At 46.2% G+C, this 20,032-nt stretch overlaps 1 protein-coding gene across 1 annotated transcript in view; it reads right to left on the bottom strand.

Moving 5' to 3' along the window:
• The window catches only part of YPEL2 (yippee like 2), a 37,135-nt gene extending 18,922 nt beyond the window's left edge, over positions 1–18,213 (bottom strand). Inside the window, exons 1-2 of the mRNA XM_030462202.1 lie at positions 18,133–18,213; positions 5,528–5,840 (exon numbers count right to left, since the gene is read on the bottom strand). Coding sequence (XP_030318062.1) covers positions 5,528–5,644 — 117 coding nt within the window. The 5' untranslated portion in view covers positions 5,645–5,840; positions 18,133–18,213. The remainder of the gene's footprint in view (positions 1–5,527; positions 5,841–18,132) is intronic.
• Between the last annotated feature and the right edge of the window lie 1,819 nt (positions 18,214–20,032).

Raw genomic sequence — 20,032 nt, 5'->3', positions numbered from 1 at the left:
AATGACAGGGAGCACAAGCCAGACAAATCGAAATTCAAAGCCTCCAATTTTTAATAGTAAGGATGACTGACTGCTGGGGAATAAAATGACCAAGGGGAGCTGTGAATTTTCTCTCCTGAAGACTTCAAATCAAGAGTAAGAGCTTTTTCCAGAGGACATGCTGCCAGCACAATGAAATCCTCTGGCCCATGCTTTGGGGGTCAGGTAAGATGGCTCCTCCTGGCCTAAAGAGTTCCTTACCATGAAGCCAGAAGCTTAAATTCCTATTTGGGAAGAATTAAGATCTCCTTTTAAAGCAAGGAGAAATCCTATGTAACAAAAAATAGTCAGGATTTTACCCATGAAAAGGGAATACCCAGCACAGTTTTTCCTTTGATGGAAATAAATGTAGGATTTTCACTTGACAAGTCTTAGATATTTACTAAATGCCTATTTCTCTATCCATTAGAATAAAACTTTGAAACAACCACATCATAATTTTAGGATTATTGCTTTAGCTCCTCCCACCCAGCAAGCAACTTCATGTCTTCAAGGCTAAGTGACATACAGAGATCAGATGGTTCATGAGAAGTGCTAAGAGCATTACACACTGCTCTGCCCACATCCTCAGAAAGAAAAAAGAAATTAAAAAAAAAACCCCACACCACATAAACCAAAAAGGCCCCACAATTGCTGCTTACTTCACCTGTGGTGCATCAAATGCTTCAGAACAGCTGAATTCCTCCACAACTTATCTGAAAGCCAAGTACCAAAGTTCCAAATCCTTTTAAGATCTCCCAGTTGCAACACTGAGCAGTTTGATGCCTCCAGTGTGCCATAAAACTCACTAAGAGGCTGTTGTACCAACCAGCTCAGGCTCCAGAAGTCTGCTAGCCAGGGAAGCAGCTAAGCCACAATGCCTGGGAGAGAGGTTTGCTTATAAACCTTACAGCTCCTGTCCAAGAGGAAAGAAAAAAAGAATTTCTAAATGTTCCTTAGCTAACAAGCCAACCCCAAATAAGAAAGTGAGGAACATACAACTTCACAACTTCTTTTTTTTTCTTTTTTTTCTTTTTTTTTTCTGAATTCTCTGTGCTGGTGGAGTTGCAGCCTTTTGTGTTGAAGGATTTTACATTAGTGTTCACTAAGGGTTCCCATGCAGACATCAAAGGAAAACATTAAACTTCCTCAGCAAGCCTCAGGCTAGCTCCAGAGGATACATCACTGCATACTGCTTAGCAGTTGGATCACAGTAATTCATGAAAAAAAGAAACTGCAGGATAGCCCACAAGACATTCCCTGCATATTTCCATAATCAGGGACATTTCTCCTGAATTACTGTCCCCACAACAAAAAAAAAAAAGTCAGAATCAAGACATTGACATGCCTGTGTTTGGCCTGTATCCTTCTGCTCTTGTTGTCATCCTTTTCTGCTGGACACCAGAAGCATTAGAATTTGAAACAGAAAAGGCTGACAAAGAGTTGGAATAGCCCAGAGTAGGTAAAAACCAGCACCCCATCTAATATCTGAGAAAGAAAAGATGCTGTTTACATTGCTGAATGTCTTATGTCAGCTGTTCCCCCACTAGAAAATGATGCAGAAGGAACTTTTCTCAAGAGATGCCCCTCTTTCTCCTTCCTGGAAAGGTTTTTTGCCACCAGGTAATACAGAATATATATTTTTCTTTAGCACTGTTAAAAATATGGGATGTTGTGCCTGGGGTGGATGAATGTAACAACTTCTTTCACTTACTTTTTGGCAACTGGAAGGCACTGAAATATGCTTTTTAACTACAGTCACCTGGCAGGGTATTTTTGTTTTTACAGTACAGCAGGAAAGGATGAGGACACACTGTACTAATTCAGAAGAGCAGACAGTACTTGCTCCCAAGCTTTATCTTCCAGGAAGACAGGGCAAACCAGGAGCATTTCAAATGTACAGGTGGGGAAAGGAAGAACAAAGTCAGTGACTTATTCAAGGTCATACAGGAATCTGTTGCAGAGTGAGGTGGAGTTCTCAAAGCCTCAGCCCACTCAGGCACTGGAAAAAGCAATGAAACTTGAGTATGTACCACACTTGGCACTGATTTTGAAACCCTGCATTGCTGCAAGGGAACAAGAGCCTCTACTCATTCTAACCCAGACACCAAAGGAGCACATAAAGGAAAAGTAGTTACTCACTCCACCCAATCTATCTGATCACCTTCTATTTCCTAAGTCAGTAAGTTCTCTCTTGGCCAGACAATCCAACCCACAATTTAGATCTTATTACAAATCAGACACACTAAACCACTTTCTCCCTCTGGCTGCAGAAGATAAAAGGCCAAGCAAGCTTTTGGTAACTGGCTTCATGTAACAGCTTTGGATTTTCTTAAAAGCCTCAGCATTGATTATTTTCTTTAAATAGCAATGGGTTGTTGAGAAAACCTTCAACCCATTTTAATGCATAAGGTTAAATTTAAGTAGGAAAGAAAGCAAAATCCACCCCACCCAAGGATATTTGTCAAAGAGTTTTGGATACCAGGTCCTGGCAAAACACTTTGAAGTCAGAGTTAACACTGGTGCTGAAGAGGTGAGGGGGGAAACTTGGAGGTGAAGAGGAAATGAAGTATGGACTGACACAGAACAATACTGGGATTCAGCTCCAGCTTGTGTTCCAGCCAGCAGCATGAGCCAGTGCTGCAATTTGTATGTATCCAAAGGAGCTAAAAGCTCATGGCATGCAAAGCAGCACAGCTCTCATGTGGTCTCTGCACAACTTGGGGCAAAAGGAATAGAGGAATTAATTTCACCAAGCCAAATCACCAACACCCTGCTGTTACATAAAGCTTGTTTTCTGGGGAACGTTTCCAAAGATGGTGTCATTTGGGCTGTTTTGATTAAAGTGACATAGTTGGGTTCAAGATGGGATACACTGCAGACTGAGAAACACTTTGGGCTTGACAAAATCTCCCACTCCCTTTGCAGTCCTCATGGTGCTTGTTCCTTCCTTCCTTTTGCCACATTTTCATATGGAAAACAAGCCCAGCAATTGCACTGCCTGGTTCTCAGCTGCTAATATAAGGCTGTGATGAAAGAGCTGCAGAAGGCCACAGGGAGATGTTCAAACCAGAACTCAAAACAGATAAAAAGAGGACTCTAAGTTTGCCTGGGAAAGTTGCTACACATATTGGAACCCCCTGGAGGCAGGGACTGCCCTTCTGTTCTCACTTGTACAAATCAGGATTGCACCATTACTCTTAGAAGGCTTCCAATCAGACCCAGACTGTATTTTATTAAGGTTTGTAACTCTAAGAAGTAAAACCTAAAACCCACTCGTGCCCCACCAGCAATATGGTCCCTACCCTACTACAGATTTACACCACAACCTACAATCAGCTTTTAGAATGAGCAGATACAAGTGACACAGCACACTGTAGATAATATTCCTGTGATTCATCAGGACTCAGTCTCCTATTTTGCTTTCAAACCTTCCCTCTCATGTCCCTGTTTTAGCAGTCAGCATTCCTGGGCAGTTTTCCTGCATGCTTCAATGGCTGGAAGCTCAAATTCCAAGTCTGCAGCACTGGCACTGCCCTGCTGGAAGCTACTTACCTGCAAAGCTGGCAGCACTGCACAGCAGAGCAGAGCAGAAGGGGCATGGATGTGGAACAAGGAGGGGAAGGAAGTGTAAAGGTGAAAGCACTGAGCATGCAAAGCCTTGTGCTTTCCCTAGCCTGGGGCCAGCTATGTCAAAATAGAAAGAAAAAAAAAAAAAAAAAAAAAAGAAAAAAGAAAAGCACAAACTCTAACCTACCATTAAAAAGTAAGAAAAATAACCCTTCTTTATCCAGTACAGCATCTTCTGCATCCCATCACATGTTGCTAGAAACAGCTCTTTTAATGAACAGGCAGGGGAGTGACCATCCCCTTTTAGACATCTCAGCTGAGCACAGGAGCCTGAAGTCACACACCTGATCCAAGCAGCTGAATGTATTTTCCCATCCAGACCTGGGCACAGGCTGCTGTTGACATTTCCACTTCAAAACTTCCTTCTTTTGAGGAAATTTACAACCTTCTCCCTTTTAAAAGCTTGAGGCTTCGAGGTCCTCAAGGACAGCTCTGCAAAGAATCACTGAAATTGTACCAGAAGAGGAGCTCCCATGAGGCCCAGAATGACTCAGAGGTGAGAGCCCCAAAAGGAAGCTTGTCTATTCAGAAACTGTGAAAACCAAAATTGTAGCCTTCTGCATTATTCATACCAGAATACTTAATTATTTGGCAGGGAGACATCACAGAGGTACACAACAACCAAGAGAAACCAAGAAAAAAAGGAAGGAGACTGTCTCCAATGGAAGAAGAGAGGTCTGAACCCCCAACACTGAGAATCCAAAAGCTGCTCAGATGCCCTTGGTCCAAGGTGACACATTCTCATCTTTCCCATGCAAACAGGAAAGGGGGGAAACAGTACACACTTTCTAAGGGGCAGAGCACCTCTGTCCCCCTGATCCTGGCTTTTCTCTCAAGGCTGCTCTGGGAAGCTGAACTGTTCCACTTGTGTGCACGCACAGACACAGAGCTCAGAGTGCAATTTCCCCTCATCTCAGTTAATAAATCTTCTGGTGTGCCTGCTTTCTCTGAACACAGATTTTATAAGCTGAATAAACTTCATGGAACAGTTGACTGCCAAGGCAGCCAAAAGCTGGAAACTTGATGCCTGACCACAGCCAGGAACAGCAGGCTCCAATACACACTTTGAGAGAGTTTTGTTTCCACACTTCAGAAAGAGATCTTCTTACTGGCCTGCTCCCCCAGCATCAAAGCCCCCAAATTACTGGCTCTAAAAGCTTTTATTTTAGTTTATCCTCAAAACCTTTTCTGTTATGATTGATGGATCAGAAGATGAGACAGAATCCTTCCACCCTCCCCAGCTCAAGAGCACATCCTACCATCCTCCTTTCATTTTTTACTGCAAAATGTCTTGTAAGTAGACTGGTAAAAATATGAGGGTTTAAACAACAAGTCATCAGCCTTTGGAAAGCCACCTTACATTTCAATAGAAGCATCAGAAAACCTCCCCCTTACATAGGGGCTTCTGTGTAGTCACTTGGTACAGCTCAGAGTTTCACAGAGAGAACATGTCCAGCCCTTTGCCTCCAAATCATGGGCATGCAACAACCCTGCTGCTACACTGATAAGTGTGTAAACCAAACAAGAAGCACTGGGAAGGTAATTTATGCAGTTCTGCCCAGCAGCTAGTGAAGCTTTACAGCTGGAAATGAGAGGGAGGAGGCAGCATCACGGGGAGAAACAGACCACCTGCACGCACTCCAGATTTGGAAACCTGTCCCCAACTCACATTAAAAAAAAAAAAAAAAAAAAAAAGCAGCTCACATAAAAACAAAAACGGCAGCAGCTCACAAAGAGATCCTTTAGGCTGAGTGTCCATTTTCCAAGGAAACAGTGCAGTGCTGCTGTTTTAGGCCAGGTGCTTCCCGAGAGCGACTGACCCGCTGCGCGCGCCCTTACCGGGTCCGCCCAGCACCCGCGGGCGAGGCCCCGCACGTACCTTGGAAATGAGCTCATCGTGGTTGGCGAGATGAGCCCTGCAGTGAATGCAGCTGTAGGTCCTGTGGCAGGAAGGCAGATATGCCTGGAAAGTCTTGGACCTTGTCATCTTCACCATTGGAGCCACTGAGCGCTGGGGGAACTCTGGGGTGGCCCAGGAGGCGCTCCCACAGGACGGGTCGCACGGGAAACACCGGAAGACACAGGTAAAGGCCGTGGTTTGGCAGGGGATGGGTGTGGGGCAGGCTCCACACTCTGGTGACAGCTTCAGAGGAAGAGATTCGGGCAGAAGGAATGGGGGATTTCAGCCAAACCTGAGTTGGAAAAAAGGAGAGAGACAGAATGCTCAGCTGATGGAGGCAACGAGGGTCTGCCAGCCCGCAGGATGATCTTGGCTGTGATGGAGGGAGCAGGGGAGAGCCAGGGCAGGCAGGAGAGAGGTGTGATGTCTGGGGCTTTGATTAAAGAGGACAGAGCTTGATTCACAACTCAGCTACACACTTGCTGACAGACCTCAGGTCATCCTGCCTCTCCTACCTGCTGCCTTCCTACCATTCGCACGCTCGCAATCTGTTTGTTCTTCCAACTTGTTCTGTGACTGGGGAGCCACAAAGATGCTAAAACAGATGAGGTTTGTCAAGCCACATGTCCTGAACACCTCTGGGGAACTGTTCAGGTTAAGGTCCAACTCTGCACCACGACCAGCCCTTGGAGAAGCTGGGCTCTGTTACCTACAGAGAAAGTCAGGACCAGCTGCTGTCCTGCATGACTCAGGGATGTGACACCCCAGAAGCCCACAGGAAAACTGGGAGCTGGACATGGATTTCAGCTACCAGGAAAGTGCCCAAGTCACCAAACCAGTTCCTCTCTCCATTCTGCCCTAGTTTTCACATGGGAAATGGAGGATTATTTCACCACACTCTCCTTTACAACTCCTTGCAGGCTCTGAAGGTAGAAGCCACTCTATAAACTGCACTCTTGTGTTTTGGGTTTTTTTTTTTAACTCAGAACATCTGTCAGCAGTCAAAGCAAGGAGCAGCTTCTCAAGACCATTCTTGATAACAAGAGACAGTTAAAAATCCTATTCAGGATGGAGACACCTTTACAGTTCAACATCACCTGAAAGAACCTGCAAGGCAGCTCAAGTCTGGGTCTCTTCTTTTTGTTGGCAGAAATCAAGATTTTTAGATCCCACAGCTAAAAACTTTCACCAGCTACAAATGTTTCTTTTGAGGATGGAAGAAGCAGAAGGAACAAAGGAAGCAGCACCCCTCCTTCCCCACTCCATGGCGTGCATGCATGCTCTAGAAATTAATGGTGAACTCCAGCTGCTCCTCCCCTGAGGATTTTCCTTCCCATAAAACATGTGATTCTGTTCACTTTCTGAGTCTGCACTTTGTGTATCAAAGACTGGAACGGTACCAACACACACAAACACACTCCATCAGAAAACCAAGAAAGAAAAATCCCACCACACCTGACCTACAATGGTCATTTCTGAAGTGGACCAAACAGAAAAGTACAGGAGCTTAAGAGCTGGTCCCTAAGCTGGTACGAGTGACTTGCCTGAAGCACAGCTGATAATCTTCCAGGTTAGAATAAAGCCAGCCCAGGTCACCACACTGCTGTCCTGTTGAAATAGCTTCCTGGAGTCTGTGTGTAAAGCTGGCTGTGCTGCTGCTCAGCAGGATGCACCTTCCCAGGAAGGGCAGCAGCCACCCACCTGGCTCCAGGGATGCTGCAGAGAAGGGATGGACTGCAGCAAATACATCTCCTGGCTTGCTAAAAGGTAAACTGCCAAAATAGAAGGATGGAATTCAGAAAGAAAACTGGGGAGCTGAAGGCAGGACCCAGGAACACTGTTACAGGAAGCAGCTCTGCAGAACTCAAAAGCATCCCAATTGCCTGATGCCTTTTGCCCAGCGTTAGCATCAGTCAGAAGTCTCTCACCATGACAAAACTGTCCAAGTCATACTGTAAGCAACAACAACAAAAGAATCAGGCTGTGAATCCATTGCTGCTGTTTGCTGTGAAGCCTCACGGGAGATCTCTGCAATGAGAATTGCAAACAACCTTGTCACTTGGGTCCCAAAGCACCATTTATAGAGACCTGTCTTCAACACTCCTGCTCCCAAGTCATCATCTTGCTCTTGGGAAAGAAGATTCAAGGTACTCAAGTTGCTTTAACATTTGGGAAAGCATTACCCACTGAGCCTGCTGCCAGCTGGACAACCCCCAAAAGCCACCCATGCTGCCCACAAGATTTCCAGCAAACAGTTCCTACAAACACTTCACTGGAGAGTTGCTGACATGGGCATCATTTGGTGCAAAGGTTTGTTACAGTATGAACCTGCAGAGTACTCAATAGGAGGCAGACACCAAGAAGATAACAGGATATAATTTTTTTTTTTTAAATATTTTTCTCCTGCTCTCCAGAAGACACCTACCTTACAGTCGAATGGGAAAAAGGAGTCTTACTCATCCTGCAAACTGCTGATAAAGCATACCTATCATGATCATAATAGTCAGCACTTACAGAGCAGTTTTCATCCTTAAAGCTCTTTGCAAACAGTAACTAATCAGATTAACCTTTTCCAATTAAACTTACGGTAGAGCTCTGGAAGACCCATCCTGACACAGAAGGGCTCATTTCCCAGCTTGTTAGGAACTAAACCTTCTCTTGTTCAGCCAAAAAGGGTCTTGCCAGGAATTCATCTGGCCAACCTGAAGCTAAGCAGCCTGTCTGGGAACTATTTGGTACACAGCTGCCTCTCTGTATTTCAGCAAGATCCTTTACACCAATTGCAGAAGTAAGAGCCAGCCAGGCTGCCTTCACCTGTGTCCTGCCCCAGTGACCTTTCCAGTCACAAGACAACAGATCCATCCCCAAATTCCAAGCCCCTGATTCAGCAGCTGATATGTTATATCCCAGCTGTCAGCACCTGGAATTTGTGAGCTATGAGTCCAGTCCTCCAAGTGCACGGAAGCAGGAGACTGAGTGTGCTCTTCCTGGGGCCAAATGCAATTGGATTCCAAGGCAAAGCACCAAGACCTGTCTGGAAGAACAGATTAGGCTGGACAGACCATCTGGAGGAAGGTGCAATGAAGGCAGCGATCGCTTTACCCGATTTCTGAATGAGAAAACAGACTGTGTCTGAACCTTATATTTCATTGATTTGCACTAAAATGGTGCAATCCTCTCTGTCTCTGTTTCTTCAGCACAGAGAGGTAAATATACCTGCACCAGTTTTGCTGCTTCTTTCCTCTATTGTCATGACAAACACATTTTCTGTACACTGCAGCCTCACAGTCTTTCCATGGGCTTCCTGAAAGCCAAATGGAGAAACAGATGATTCCCAAACAGGAATAATATGAGAGCAATCCCCTAATTGATTGCTGACCCCTCTGTTCAGGTTTGCTAAGCATCAGTGCTCTGGAATAACAAGTAAAACAGGAAATATTACAACTGCATTTATCTAACAAAGAAATGAACACATGCACACACACAAATTATGTGCTGCATGCAGCTTTCTGCAAAAGCATTTACTGAGCAGTCATTTATTTGACCTCGTAACACATTTCAGGTCAGCAAAAACATTTGACATTTTAGAAGCAGACAAAAAATTATCCACATGAGATGATATTAGTGTACAGATTAATTGCAATTCCTGTTTCAGTACTGTGCTAAGAAGGTAAACCAAATTCATCTCTTTATGCCTGGGGAGAGAATATGGAATTGTGAGCTAAGCTCTGGGTGGGAAACCAAGTAAGAAACTGACTTGGAAAAAAAAAAAAAACTTCAGATAAACTCACTGAGACACAATAGCCATAAAGGCACTGCAGTCATACAGCATTCAGCCTGGAAGTCTCATTTCCTGTGTGAGCTACAGACCAAGAGCTCCATCCTCATCTTTGCAGGGGAGAGGGAAAAACAATAGGCAATGCATTCTTACAGCCCATGAGTACAGCTCGTAAGGACTGCCTTGATTTCTGTCTAGAATATTATCTTGAAATGTATTAAACAGGATTTGGGGCTCTTAGCAACGCAAAACCCAACCTCCTGTATTTTTCTTCTGTCCTAGCAACAAATAGACTTGAATTAAAAAACATTTAACAGGTAATGGTGCATTCATTGTACTGCAGAACAAAGGCATGGTGGTGATTTTAGGCTGTGCCTCTGTTTTTTCAGAATAATGAGCCTCATCAGCCTCACTGACCCTGGGCATTAATGATGTCACTCCATTCATTTCAAAAAAAGAAAAAAAAAAACGTCAATTGCTCTATCATCATGCCCTGTACTGTTAGAGATGATTATCTGTCACCAGCCACATAACCCAGTACTTTTCTTTCATCATTCTTCAAGAGGAATTTATCTCTGCTATGGACCCACTCAAGTCAAGGGAAGCTGTGCCCGTGAGTTAGCTGACGAGAAGTCAGAAAACTGGTTTAGACAAAAGAACAGAATTCTAGGGCAAAAGCTTATCATCAACCCTGCTTATTGTGGCTATCAGTGAGAGAATCAGCTGAATGTTCTGCTTGCTGGCACTGCCTGTGCCAGGGCTGCCCTGCTTAATCCTGCTGAGTTTTAAGCAGATGCCACCTCGGTGAAGGGAAAACCATGACAGGCGTTTTTGCTGCTCAAACAACTTTGGGGTTGGTTCAGTATTTACCCTCCCCCTGTCCCAAAACCACTTTTCACATGAAGCTGTTAGCAGCTCAGGAAACACAAAAAAGGAGAAATGCCAAGTCTGTGCCAAAAGCTTGCTAGACAAGGCTACTGCTTGTACAAGTCCATATGCCACAACAGCAGAGAACAAAAACTATCACACCCCAGTCTCACTCTGCATGAAGCCCGTGTGCAGTGCAGCTCAGATGCAAATGTTCCTGGCAGGACAAACAACAGGTTTGTTGGGTCTGAGGGTTTGTTCTCTGGTTAAGTGATTTTTAAGATAAGAAACTCCAGTCTGTTAAATTCCTATTAGAAGACAGCAAAGCTGCCTGAGACAGCTATGAAAGAAAAGCCCATCAGCTTGGAAACCCAACCTTCTTTCTTTGGTGTCTCATTAATGTAGAAAGAGTTAGAGATGTCCTCATGCCAAGTTCATCATTTCAAGTTCTTAACCCTCAGCACAGCTAAGGAGATTTTTCATACTTTGATGATGTATTACCTGGCTTGGGGTAGCTCTGGAGATCCTCACAACCACAAAGGATTGTAAGAATTTTGAAAAAGATGAAGCCAGATCATCTGAAAGTAGGAGAGTGGGATGTACACTATGAAATGGCCTCAAAGAAAGGATGAGCATTCTGAATTTAGACACAGAACACGAGGGAAAACCAAGAAAGCTTTGATGGCAGATGAGTATACATAAAATATCTTTACTCCTTTAGAGTCAAGCTTCTGAAATGCATCAGATTCAACCACTTGATGACACTGCATGACCCTAAATAAAATCATTACTGCTACAGGAACCATGAGTTTTCTCCAGCACCTGTGCTCCTCCAGCTCATTCTCCAAGCAGGAGAATGAGAAAAAGGAAAATAATAAGAGGAAAGGTGAACCAATCCTCTGCATTTACTTCCTATCAGATACAGGGACACAACTGCAACACAAATAATGGAACAGAGGATGTTTCTCACACAGACTATCTTCAACTAGAATATTTAAATTTTAATATTACTCTGGATATCTGAGACATTTTATTTCTGCAAGCCTTGGTTCTCTCTTCTGCACGCTGGAGGCAGGACTCTTCCCTCCGGGAAACACTCAAGGATTCCGGGGAAAAACATCTCGTTGGATGGATGCAAAAAGGCAAAGCTGAGGGCAAACGGCACCTGCGAACAACTGCCAGGGAACCACTAGAGGGCACCGAAAAGAGAGACAGCAAGAAGCAAGTAAAGACCCCGGCCCTAATGAACCGGGGACGGGCAGGATGCTGCACCTGCCTTGCTCTTCACACCTTGGCCAGGAAAAACATCAGTTATTATTCTGCTGAATAGCTACCAACAGCAAAACTGTCATTGCAGTTATATTCGTCATGTTTTAAAGGTGTTTTGGTTTGGGTTTTGGGGGGTTGTTTATTTTATTTTAAAAAAAACAGGCAGTATGGCAATCTATGCTCTATCACAACTCTTCTCATCAAAAGCAGACTCAGCTTTCTCAGACTCAGACACCCTTCCTGGTGTCTCTCTGACAAAGATGCTTTCTATGAGGATGACATGGAAGTTACATAAAAATGAGCTAAACTTAACAGGAACAAGCATTAAAACTCACTTTGGGTGAGATTGCTTTTCTTAAGTCATTTAGCTTTGTCCCTATACACACTATTAATCCATAAATTACTAAAACCAGAATAACTTTTCAAAATATTTTTTTAATAGCTCTTTACCTACTTGATTTGCCTTCTTGTCAGTTTGGAGATTAAATCAAATTAAACAGCTTAATTTTTTTTAACAGGCAGTATCCACACCAGGGCATTTTCAGGTTCTCCAGTACAACTATGAAGTGACAAGTCCAGAGGACTCCTGCTTTCAAAGCAAAAGCTTCCTTGTATTGAGCCATGGTACACAACTGACTGGAAGAAGCAAAGATTGTGCAGAGATGCTTCTTTCCTGCCTGCAGGGACCAGAAAACCATGGGAAATTTCTGACTTTAGAGAGCTAAGGCTGGACTTGGACCACTCAGCATCAGAACTGCTAACTTGCTCTGGCTGCAATTCAGAACACCACACCCTGATCAAAACAACCCACTGGGACACACTTCAGACACCACTGGGAAGCAGAGAGAGGAAATAAGTCTGCAAATTTAAATCTAACTCTTCCCTTTACCATTTAATCCCAAAATGCACAGGACAGCTGGGAGAGGCATCAACTCACAGGGCTGCCTTCAACATTTGGTACCGTTTCTGGGCCTGTTTCAGCAACCACATGAATGTGGACTGCAAGATTCAGCCTCTCCCAAGGAATGACTGACACCTCTGGCTGAATTATCTTCCCACTCTCCTCCTAGTTGCCTGGCAGCAGTATCTTTGCAATGCAGAAGAGCCTGCGTGGCTGATAACAGGCAGCACCACCAGCATTATAGCTGCAAGCTGCCCACCTTTGCTTTGCAGGTGTGCTCCATCACAGCTGAATTCAGTAACCAGCAGAGGCCAAGAGGCATCACCCAGGGCAGAAGGAAACATCCAGCAAAACACTGTGGCCACCAGGAACTTGAAACAAACCAGCACTTCTGCTCCTAGCAGCAAATCCCACTTGTGCCACAAATAAATGCAAAGCTGAACTCATTTAAGACAGAAATGGCTCCGTTTCCTCCTTTACATTTTGCAAAAGCTCACAGCAGCAGCCCCCACAAAGGGGGAACAGTTCCTCCTTGGAATTGGCCAAGAAGATACAGTGCACCCAAGCCAGACATCAGCAATGGCTCAGATGTAGCTCTTCAACCTAGACCCATCTTTCTGCCTACAAAAGCTGCAAGTGAAGCCATGGATCACTTTTGCTAATATTATGCATATACAGCATTTAACAAAATGACAGAAGACCCTTGCCTTGCTATTTGAGTACCAGCCTGAAGTAAAAACCCCAAGGAAAAGCTCTATCCACCCAACTGACCAATTACTGACAAAATGGAAACACTCTTTATCTTCCCAACTTCTTTTCCTCATTTGTTTTAATTGTAGAACAACCCAGCTGCCCAAATCACCTCTTAGTATTACATTTCTTTTGTGCTCCTCACATTGCTCTATTGTCTTTCTTTTTGGCAAATGCAGGTACAAGTAAGATTCAATTAGTTTGGTCTGCTGGATCACCAGTTTCCTTGATAAAGGCTGGGAACTGACAGGGAACAGGGTGAGAAAATTTATCTATTCCAAGTATCATTCCCAATATCCTCAAAGTCATTTGTAGCTGAAAGAAGGATCTGCCAGAGCTGCCTGTCATGAGTTACTATTTGCAAGCTCCCCTTGTCAAATCCCATAAGTTTTCATCTGCTCACAAAACCCATCTGCTCAGAGTGTTCCCCCCAGAGAAGCCTTCTAACTGCCCAGAAGCACATCTGTCACAAGAGAGACAGTGCCTTTATTTCCTACCCTATGACTTTTTTTGTTTGTTTGGTTGGGTTTTTTTTCAGTCAAGCTAAGGACAAGCTGCTGAATCCTGACAGATCTCAGACAACAACACTTTTCATGCAAGAGTTACTATATGAAAGAGGTGCCTACTTTCAGTGGTGGTTCAGCCATCACCCTTTTCAGCTTTTATTTCCACTGCAGGCCTAGCAACCCCTGTATTGAGGGGGCAAAGGCAGGTGAGGATTTATAGCTTCAGTCTTCACATGACAGGTAGTTCTAACTGAATCTTAGTTTAAGATGGTCAAGTCAGCTGTTACCTTGCCAGTTTCTGTCATTAGTTCCTCCTGGATATCCTCACTAGCCTGCATGTTGCTGCCAAGTTATGTGAACTGACTCACCTCTTACAGTTCTGTACCTACTGACGCACGCTTGAGCTGGGAGTTCCTGGGATTCTCATTAAGGTGGTGTTGTGTTTTTTTTTCTTTTTCCCACAGTTAATTATTAACTCCCATCTTTTTTTATGAGGCAGGAAAATTTGTTTTTAATAACATACTGCTGGAGCCATCCTTTAGTAATATTTCAGCAGTGAAACTTCAATCTTCCTGAGTTCTGTGGCTGAGCTATGCAACGTCTAGGTCACACCATGCTACTTTTTTGTCCTCCTGGTGAATTCACTGCCAATGTGAAACAGGAGAAGAGTGCAGCTTTGACACTGCTCTGCCTTCCCTCTCAGCAGATCAAAAAGTTCTCTGAAGGGCAAATTCAAAGCATCCCTGGCTTTTGAAACTTTTAAGAACCTCTGGTTGACTTCGGGAGTTTTAGTTCAGTACAAGTGGTGATGTCAGTTAAAAAAAAAAAAAAAAAAAAAAAAAAAAAGACTTGAAAAGCTACATTTTTGTGAGTCAGCAAAACATCCAACCAGGAGATAGCAACACTTGAACAGGTACAGAAAAAACTACCTCTAGTCAGACATGTAAGCCTGAGCAAAGAGACCGGAAGGCAGCTCTTAGGATTGCATTCCCATTAACTTCCAGTGACTCACACTGCCTGGCACTATCATTTGTTAAAGCAAGAGTGAAGCAGGGATAATAGCTATTTACTAAAAACAGAGGAGTGTGATTAGCTTTAATTAGCATTGTCAAGTGACTGGAGATTGTCAGGTACAAGATGCAGGAGAACTAAGTCTCATTAATTATGTTATTTCCTGCAGCCTTAAGTGGCTTGGCCAGTCCTGTGACACTTCCGGAGACGAAGCTGCTCCCGATGTCCAACACATCCCCTCCCAGGGGTGAAAACACTCTGACAACCCTGGCAGACAAGCAGGAGGTCACAAAGCCAGAATGCAAGAACAAGCAGCTTACCTACTGCAAGCTAACTACCTGCCCTGACAAAGGAGGAATAAAAAGGCAAATAAAACACATCACTCACCCCAAAACCTCTGTTTTCTTGCCCTCAGACATGACAAAATATGAAATGTCTTCAGGGAAAAAAAGAAGAAATCCTGATCCTCAATCAGCATCACATCACCACCAGACAGGATGATTTACCAGCAAAAAGACCTGTCCAAAAAACCTGAAAAATCCTTGAGTCAGAATAGCCTCTCTCTTCTACAGACTGCCCCTGGTTTCTGGAAGGAAAAACAAACCTACCCCTAACCTTTGGTTTGGAAAACCAAACCTACACCTCTTTCATATAGTAACTGTGGCATAAAAAGTGTTGTTGGCTGAGATCTGTCAGGATTCAGCAGCTTGTCCTCAGCTTGACTGAAAAAAAAAACAACCAAACAAAAAAAAAGACATAGGGTAGGAAATAAAGGCACTGACTCTCTTATGACTGTGATTAGCAGGCAAGATCTCTGAATTAACTAGCACAGAAAAGAGGGAACATCCTGACAGACCAACTTACAGGTCTGCCAGGGAATGGAAAAAAAGGAAGCTGAGTGTTTTGCTACAGTTTCAAAGCAATAAATACACTCTGCTATGCCATTCAGCTTGAACATCACTGACCAGCCTCAAAGCAGGTAAGAGAACTGAGCACTCAGTTTCTCCATCCCAGACCCCACTCTGTGATCCCTCTTGAAGCCCCCTGCTCTAGCACTTCAGAGCTGACCTCTAATGAGGACCCTGCTTAAGTTGAAGCAAACAAAGGTTGCCAGTTAATGACTGAAGCCCAATGAAAGCCTGGCTTTACTGGCACTTCTTCAAGAGGCTTCCACACACACAAAGGCAAAGCCATGATGCAAGAACAACAAATAACTGCTTGTAAACACTTTTTACTCCTCTGCAATCCTTGCAATGCTCGTGTAGTACAGTACAGATCAAGGAGTTCCCACTTTCTAAGCTGCTAGCCAGGACCCACACCAGAGTGACCAGTTCCTTAATTAAATTCTCCCTCAGCAACAGGTATTCAGCCCGTGAGTCAAGGAGCCTTTGAGGGAATGTGGATTTACAGGTCATGATGCTGCCTTCCTCAACACAACCCTGACTCAACTACCCACACCAAACAGAAAAGAAAGGAAATCACATATTCAAAATCTGTGGATCCAAAGGACACAAGGGACCAGTACAGTTTTGCCAGTTATTCTGATCCTGGCACCATGGAAGAGATACCTATATGGAAAGCTTTAAAAATAAATAAAATAAAGCAGCACTTGACATCTTTATCAGATGAAAGCAAAGCTTCTGCCCTCCCCACAGTATTCCCAACTTTATCAATGCACAAGGGTCATTTTTAAATGGCCTTTCAGTAGGAAACTAGAATTAGGGATCCAGGGAGAAAAGGTGAACATCTTAATCCTCTATAGACACTGCTGTTCCATAGCAAATAATGTTTATAAGAAATCAGAGGTGGGGATCCTAACACCAGGAGATCTAAACCAAAATCAAATGGAGTGCTCTGCAAGAACAAAGGCACAAGCACATCCTCTCCAGACAGAATCCTCTCATGCATGGGAAGTAGAGCTGTCTGCCTATCTGCTTGTTTACAACCACCTCATTCAGCAAAGGGCTCTCTTTGCTACCCAACATAAAGTAATTGTAAACACACGAGCAGAAAATCCTTATCTGGAGCAGGTAATAGGCCCTGAGGAAGGCAATGTCAGCTTTACCATCCAGCCCCTGGCTTAACTGCTGCCTGCAAGCCAAGAACACTAATCTGATGGGCCTTCCTCTCTCTGTATTTTAAGACAGAGGACAGAAAGAAATAGGGACAGATTCAACCCAGCAAACTGTGGGAGAATAGGCAGAGGATTAAATTTCTTTTTTCTAGATCTTTAAAATCGTATTTTACTGGAGCATTTCAATTTATTTTGACTTAAAAATAAGCATTATAACCCTAAGCTATGGGCCCATAGCTCACTCCATGGCTACATCATCATCTAAAACTTCTCTGGCAATTCTGGATCAAACCCAGAAGCTTCTGTGGAGAAACACAATACAACAGACCCTTGACACTTCACCTTCTGACCCTAAGACTTCAGCCTGGTGCTCTGCACAAGAGGAAGCTGCTACACCCTTACCCAGAGGCTAAAGCAACAACAGAGATCACCCGAGTGACTCCAGCTTCCCGGGAGGGGCCCGGTTCCAATGCCCCACGTGCAGAAACTGCCTTTAGTGCTGAGCATCACCCAGGGCCCAGGATGCCACAGCCTGAGCTGGGCACCCTGCAACCTCTCTTGTGCCACACCAGGCATGATGTCACTTCTGTAGCACAGAGCCACAGCCCTCAGCCAGCACAGGCCTGGTCTCCCGGGACTCCAGCAGCAGTGTTGGTAAACAGAGCCGTGTCGGGGCACTTGGCCCCGGCCAGCAGCCATTCCTCCAGGACGTGCGAGCAAGCATTGCCCCAGCACCCGGGGGAAGATGCCCGACCTCTCCCTGGAGTCCCAAGCCTCACACACACACCTTTATGCTGGGCACGGGCCTCACCTGGGTGGTTTGTTTTTTTTTTCAGGATTTTATTGTGCGTTTGCTTGCTACATTTAGTGAGGAAGGAGCATCCCCCGCTCCTCCTCCTCCTCCCCTTCGGGGGTTATCTGGCACCGCCGGCCCTTGCCCCGCACCTCCCTCCTGTTGATCCCTTTCCTCCTCGCCAGATGGAAACCGGGGAAAACCAATTGCCCTCCCTCCTCTCGCCTTCCCTGCGCGCTGCCCCTTGGCCTCTCTCCCTGGCCGGGACCTGTTGCCCTCCCCGCCTCCAGCCCCTCGCCCGGCCCCGCAAGACAAAGGCCTCGGCTGGCAGAGCGCGGAATACCCGCTGCCAGCCCTAGGACAGCGGCAGGCCCCCGGGCCTCATGAGGCAGAGCCGTCCCGGTTGCGCGGTCGCGGCCATTCCGCCTCAGTGCGCGGCCGCTGCCTCTGAGGGAGCGCGCGCCGCCCCCGCTGCCCCACCGGGGGGAGAGGTTGGGGGGGGGGGGGAACGGGAGAAGGGAGAGGGGGGAGGGAAGGGGAAGGAAGGGAAGAAGGACTGCGGCTGTGTCGCAGCTCGTCTCGGCAGCCCCACAGCGGCCCCGCCGCCCGTCCCTCTCACCCCTCGCCGCACTCACTCGCCGCGGCGCGGCCGCCTCCAGCGCAGACGGAGAGCGACGGCGGACGCGCAGCAGGCAGCCCCGCAGCGACCTCCCCCCTCCCCTCCCGCCCCTTATAGCCTCTCCCGCGAGCCTGCCGGCCTTGAGCGGCACCTCCGCCCGCCAATCGGAGCCCGCTGGCACATAGCAACACCCCGCCGGTTGGCCGCCGCCGGACGCAGCCCATTTTTTGGCCACCAATCACAGAGCGAGGAAGACGCGGAGCGCTCCCGCCCCTCTCCGCCGCGCACACCAACACAGACGCACGCACCGGGGTCCCCCCTCCCCCTCCCTCGCGCGGGCGGCAGCCAATGGGAGCGGCGCGGGGGGGGGGAATAACAAACAGATGCGGAGCCTCTTAAAGGGACCGCTCCCCCCCGGAGCTCCGGAGCCCCGCACCGGGAAACGGGGGGAAGCACGGCGGGCACCGGCGCTGCCCCCTCCTTCGGAGCAGGCAGAGGCAACGCGGAGGATGCTCTGTCCACGCCTGCGCGGGGGAGGCTGCATCAGTCCTGCCGCAGCGCGCTGGGGCTCCGGACATCAACACCTCCCCCACCACCCCCTCAACCTCCGCATCCCCGGGAACCGCATCCCAAAATTTAAGGGGGAAAAAACCCCAAAGTTAATTAGTGCCCAGCTCGCGTTCTTCACCCCCGGTTTGTCTGCCGGCACTTTGATTTTTTCGGGTGGTGCCTAAGGACAGCTCCGCATCCCTGCCCCAGCGCACCCCGCAGCGAGGGGGGGCACGGAGGCAATTAGCCCGCGTTAATTAAGCAGAAGGTAATTATTGCTCCCTGCTCTCCACCAGGCCTTGTGGAGCTGTGCGAACACCTCACCTCAGCCTCCGTAGCCAGCCCTCCGCTGGCCAAAGAACTTCCACCGCTATTAACCCCACTTCCTCAGCACGCCATCGGCTTGTAATTAGCAGGAGGGTTAATTGCAGAGGCTGATCTTCCCTATTTCCCCTGGAAAGCTCCATCGGCTCCATCCTCCTGGAACCACGCTCCTTCCCAGGGGTGATGGTGGCAGCCGGGGACCCGCACACCCGCAGGGACACTCAGTGCAGGGTGGACACGGGTGGACACAGCTGTGCACAGGAAAAATAAAATAAAAAGGGGGGAAAAATGCAATGCAGTCACTCCAGAGCACTCTAATTAAGAGATAATCATCACGCAGTCCTGGACAAGCTCATTTGGAGGCTCCTGGCTGCAGGGGTTTGGGTTTCAGCTCAGGCACCTCAAGCTCTGATAACAAAGATTCATCCCTGGGCTTCTGTGTCTTTCTCTGTCCTCCTCCCACAGCAGGTGACAGAAGTTGTACATCTGGGCAGCCAAAACTCATTTGTTTTGTGGGCTTTGCCTTGTTCTGACCTTCTTCTGCTCTAGCAAATTCTTAAGAATATTTTTAAGCAATTCTCCAGTAACTGATGATAGAATGTTAAATGTTCCAGGTGTTAAATACATGGAGTCTGACACACCCTGAGGAGAGGGCAACACAAAGTGATATTTCTAGTAGTTTTATATTCTTTTTTTTTTTTTTTTACTACACATAGTTAGGAAAAATAACATCCTATGGTGGAATAAAGTAATTTTCTTGCACAGCCCTCTGGTTGCACTAAAATCAAATGCACACCAGCTAGCCAAAGGATTCCATAAATCAAAATTTAAAGTCCAAAATACCCTTTTTTTGGTTGTTTGTTTGAAAGCTTGCAGTACTGCCCAGTCCAACTGGTGGTTACTCACCAGGAGGTAGACTCAGATGAAGAAAGAAACTGCTCTGTTATCTTCAGATGGCTGTGAGAGCAACAGCAGCCTACTTTAAAGACTTACTTTAAGCTGCTGCTTTTCTTAGATCACCTCCTTCCTCCTCAAGCCCTGGA

Source organism: Calypte anna, chromosome 19 (assembly GCF_003957555.1).
Source record: "Calypte anna isolate BGI_N300 chromosome 19, bCalAnn1_v1.p, whole genome shotgun sequence".
NCBI classification, from domain to species: domain Eukaryota; kingdom Metazoa; phylum Chordata; class Aves; order Apodiformes; family Trochilidae; genus Calypte; species Calypte anna.
The sequence above is the reverse complement of the archived record's forward strand: the minus strand, read 5'-3'. Positions and strand labels throughout refer to the sequence as shown.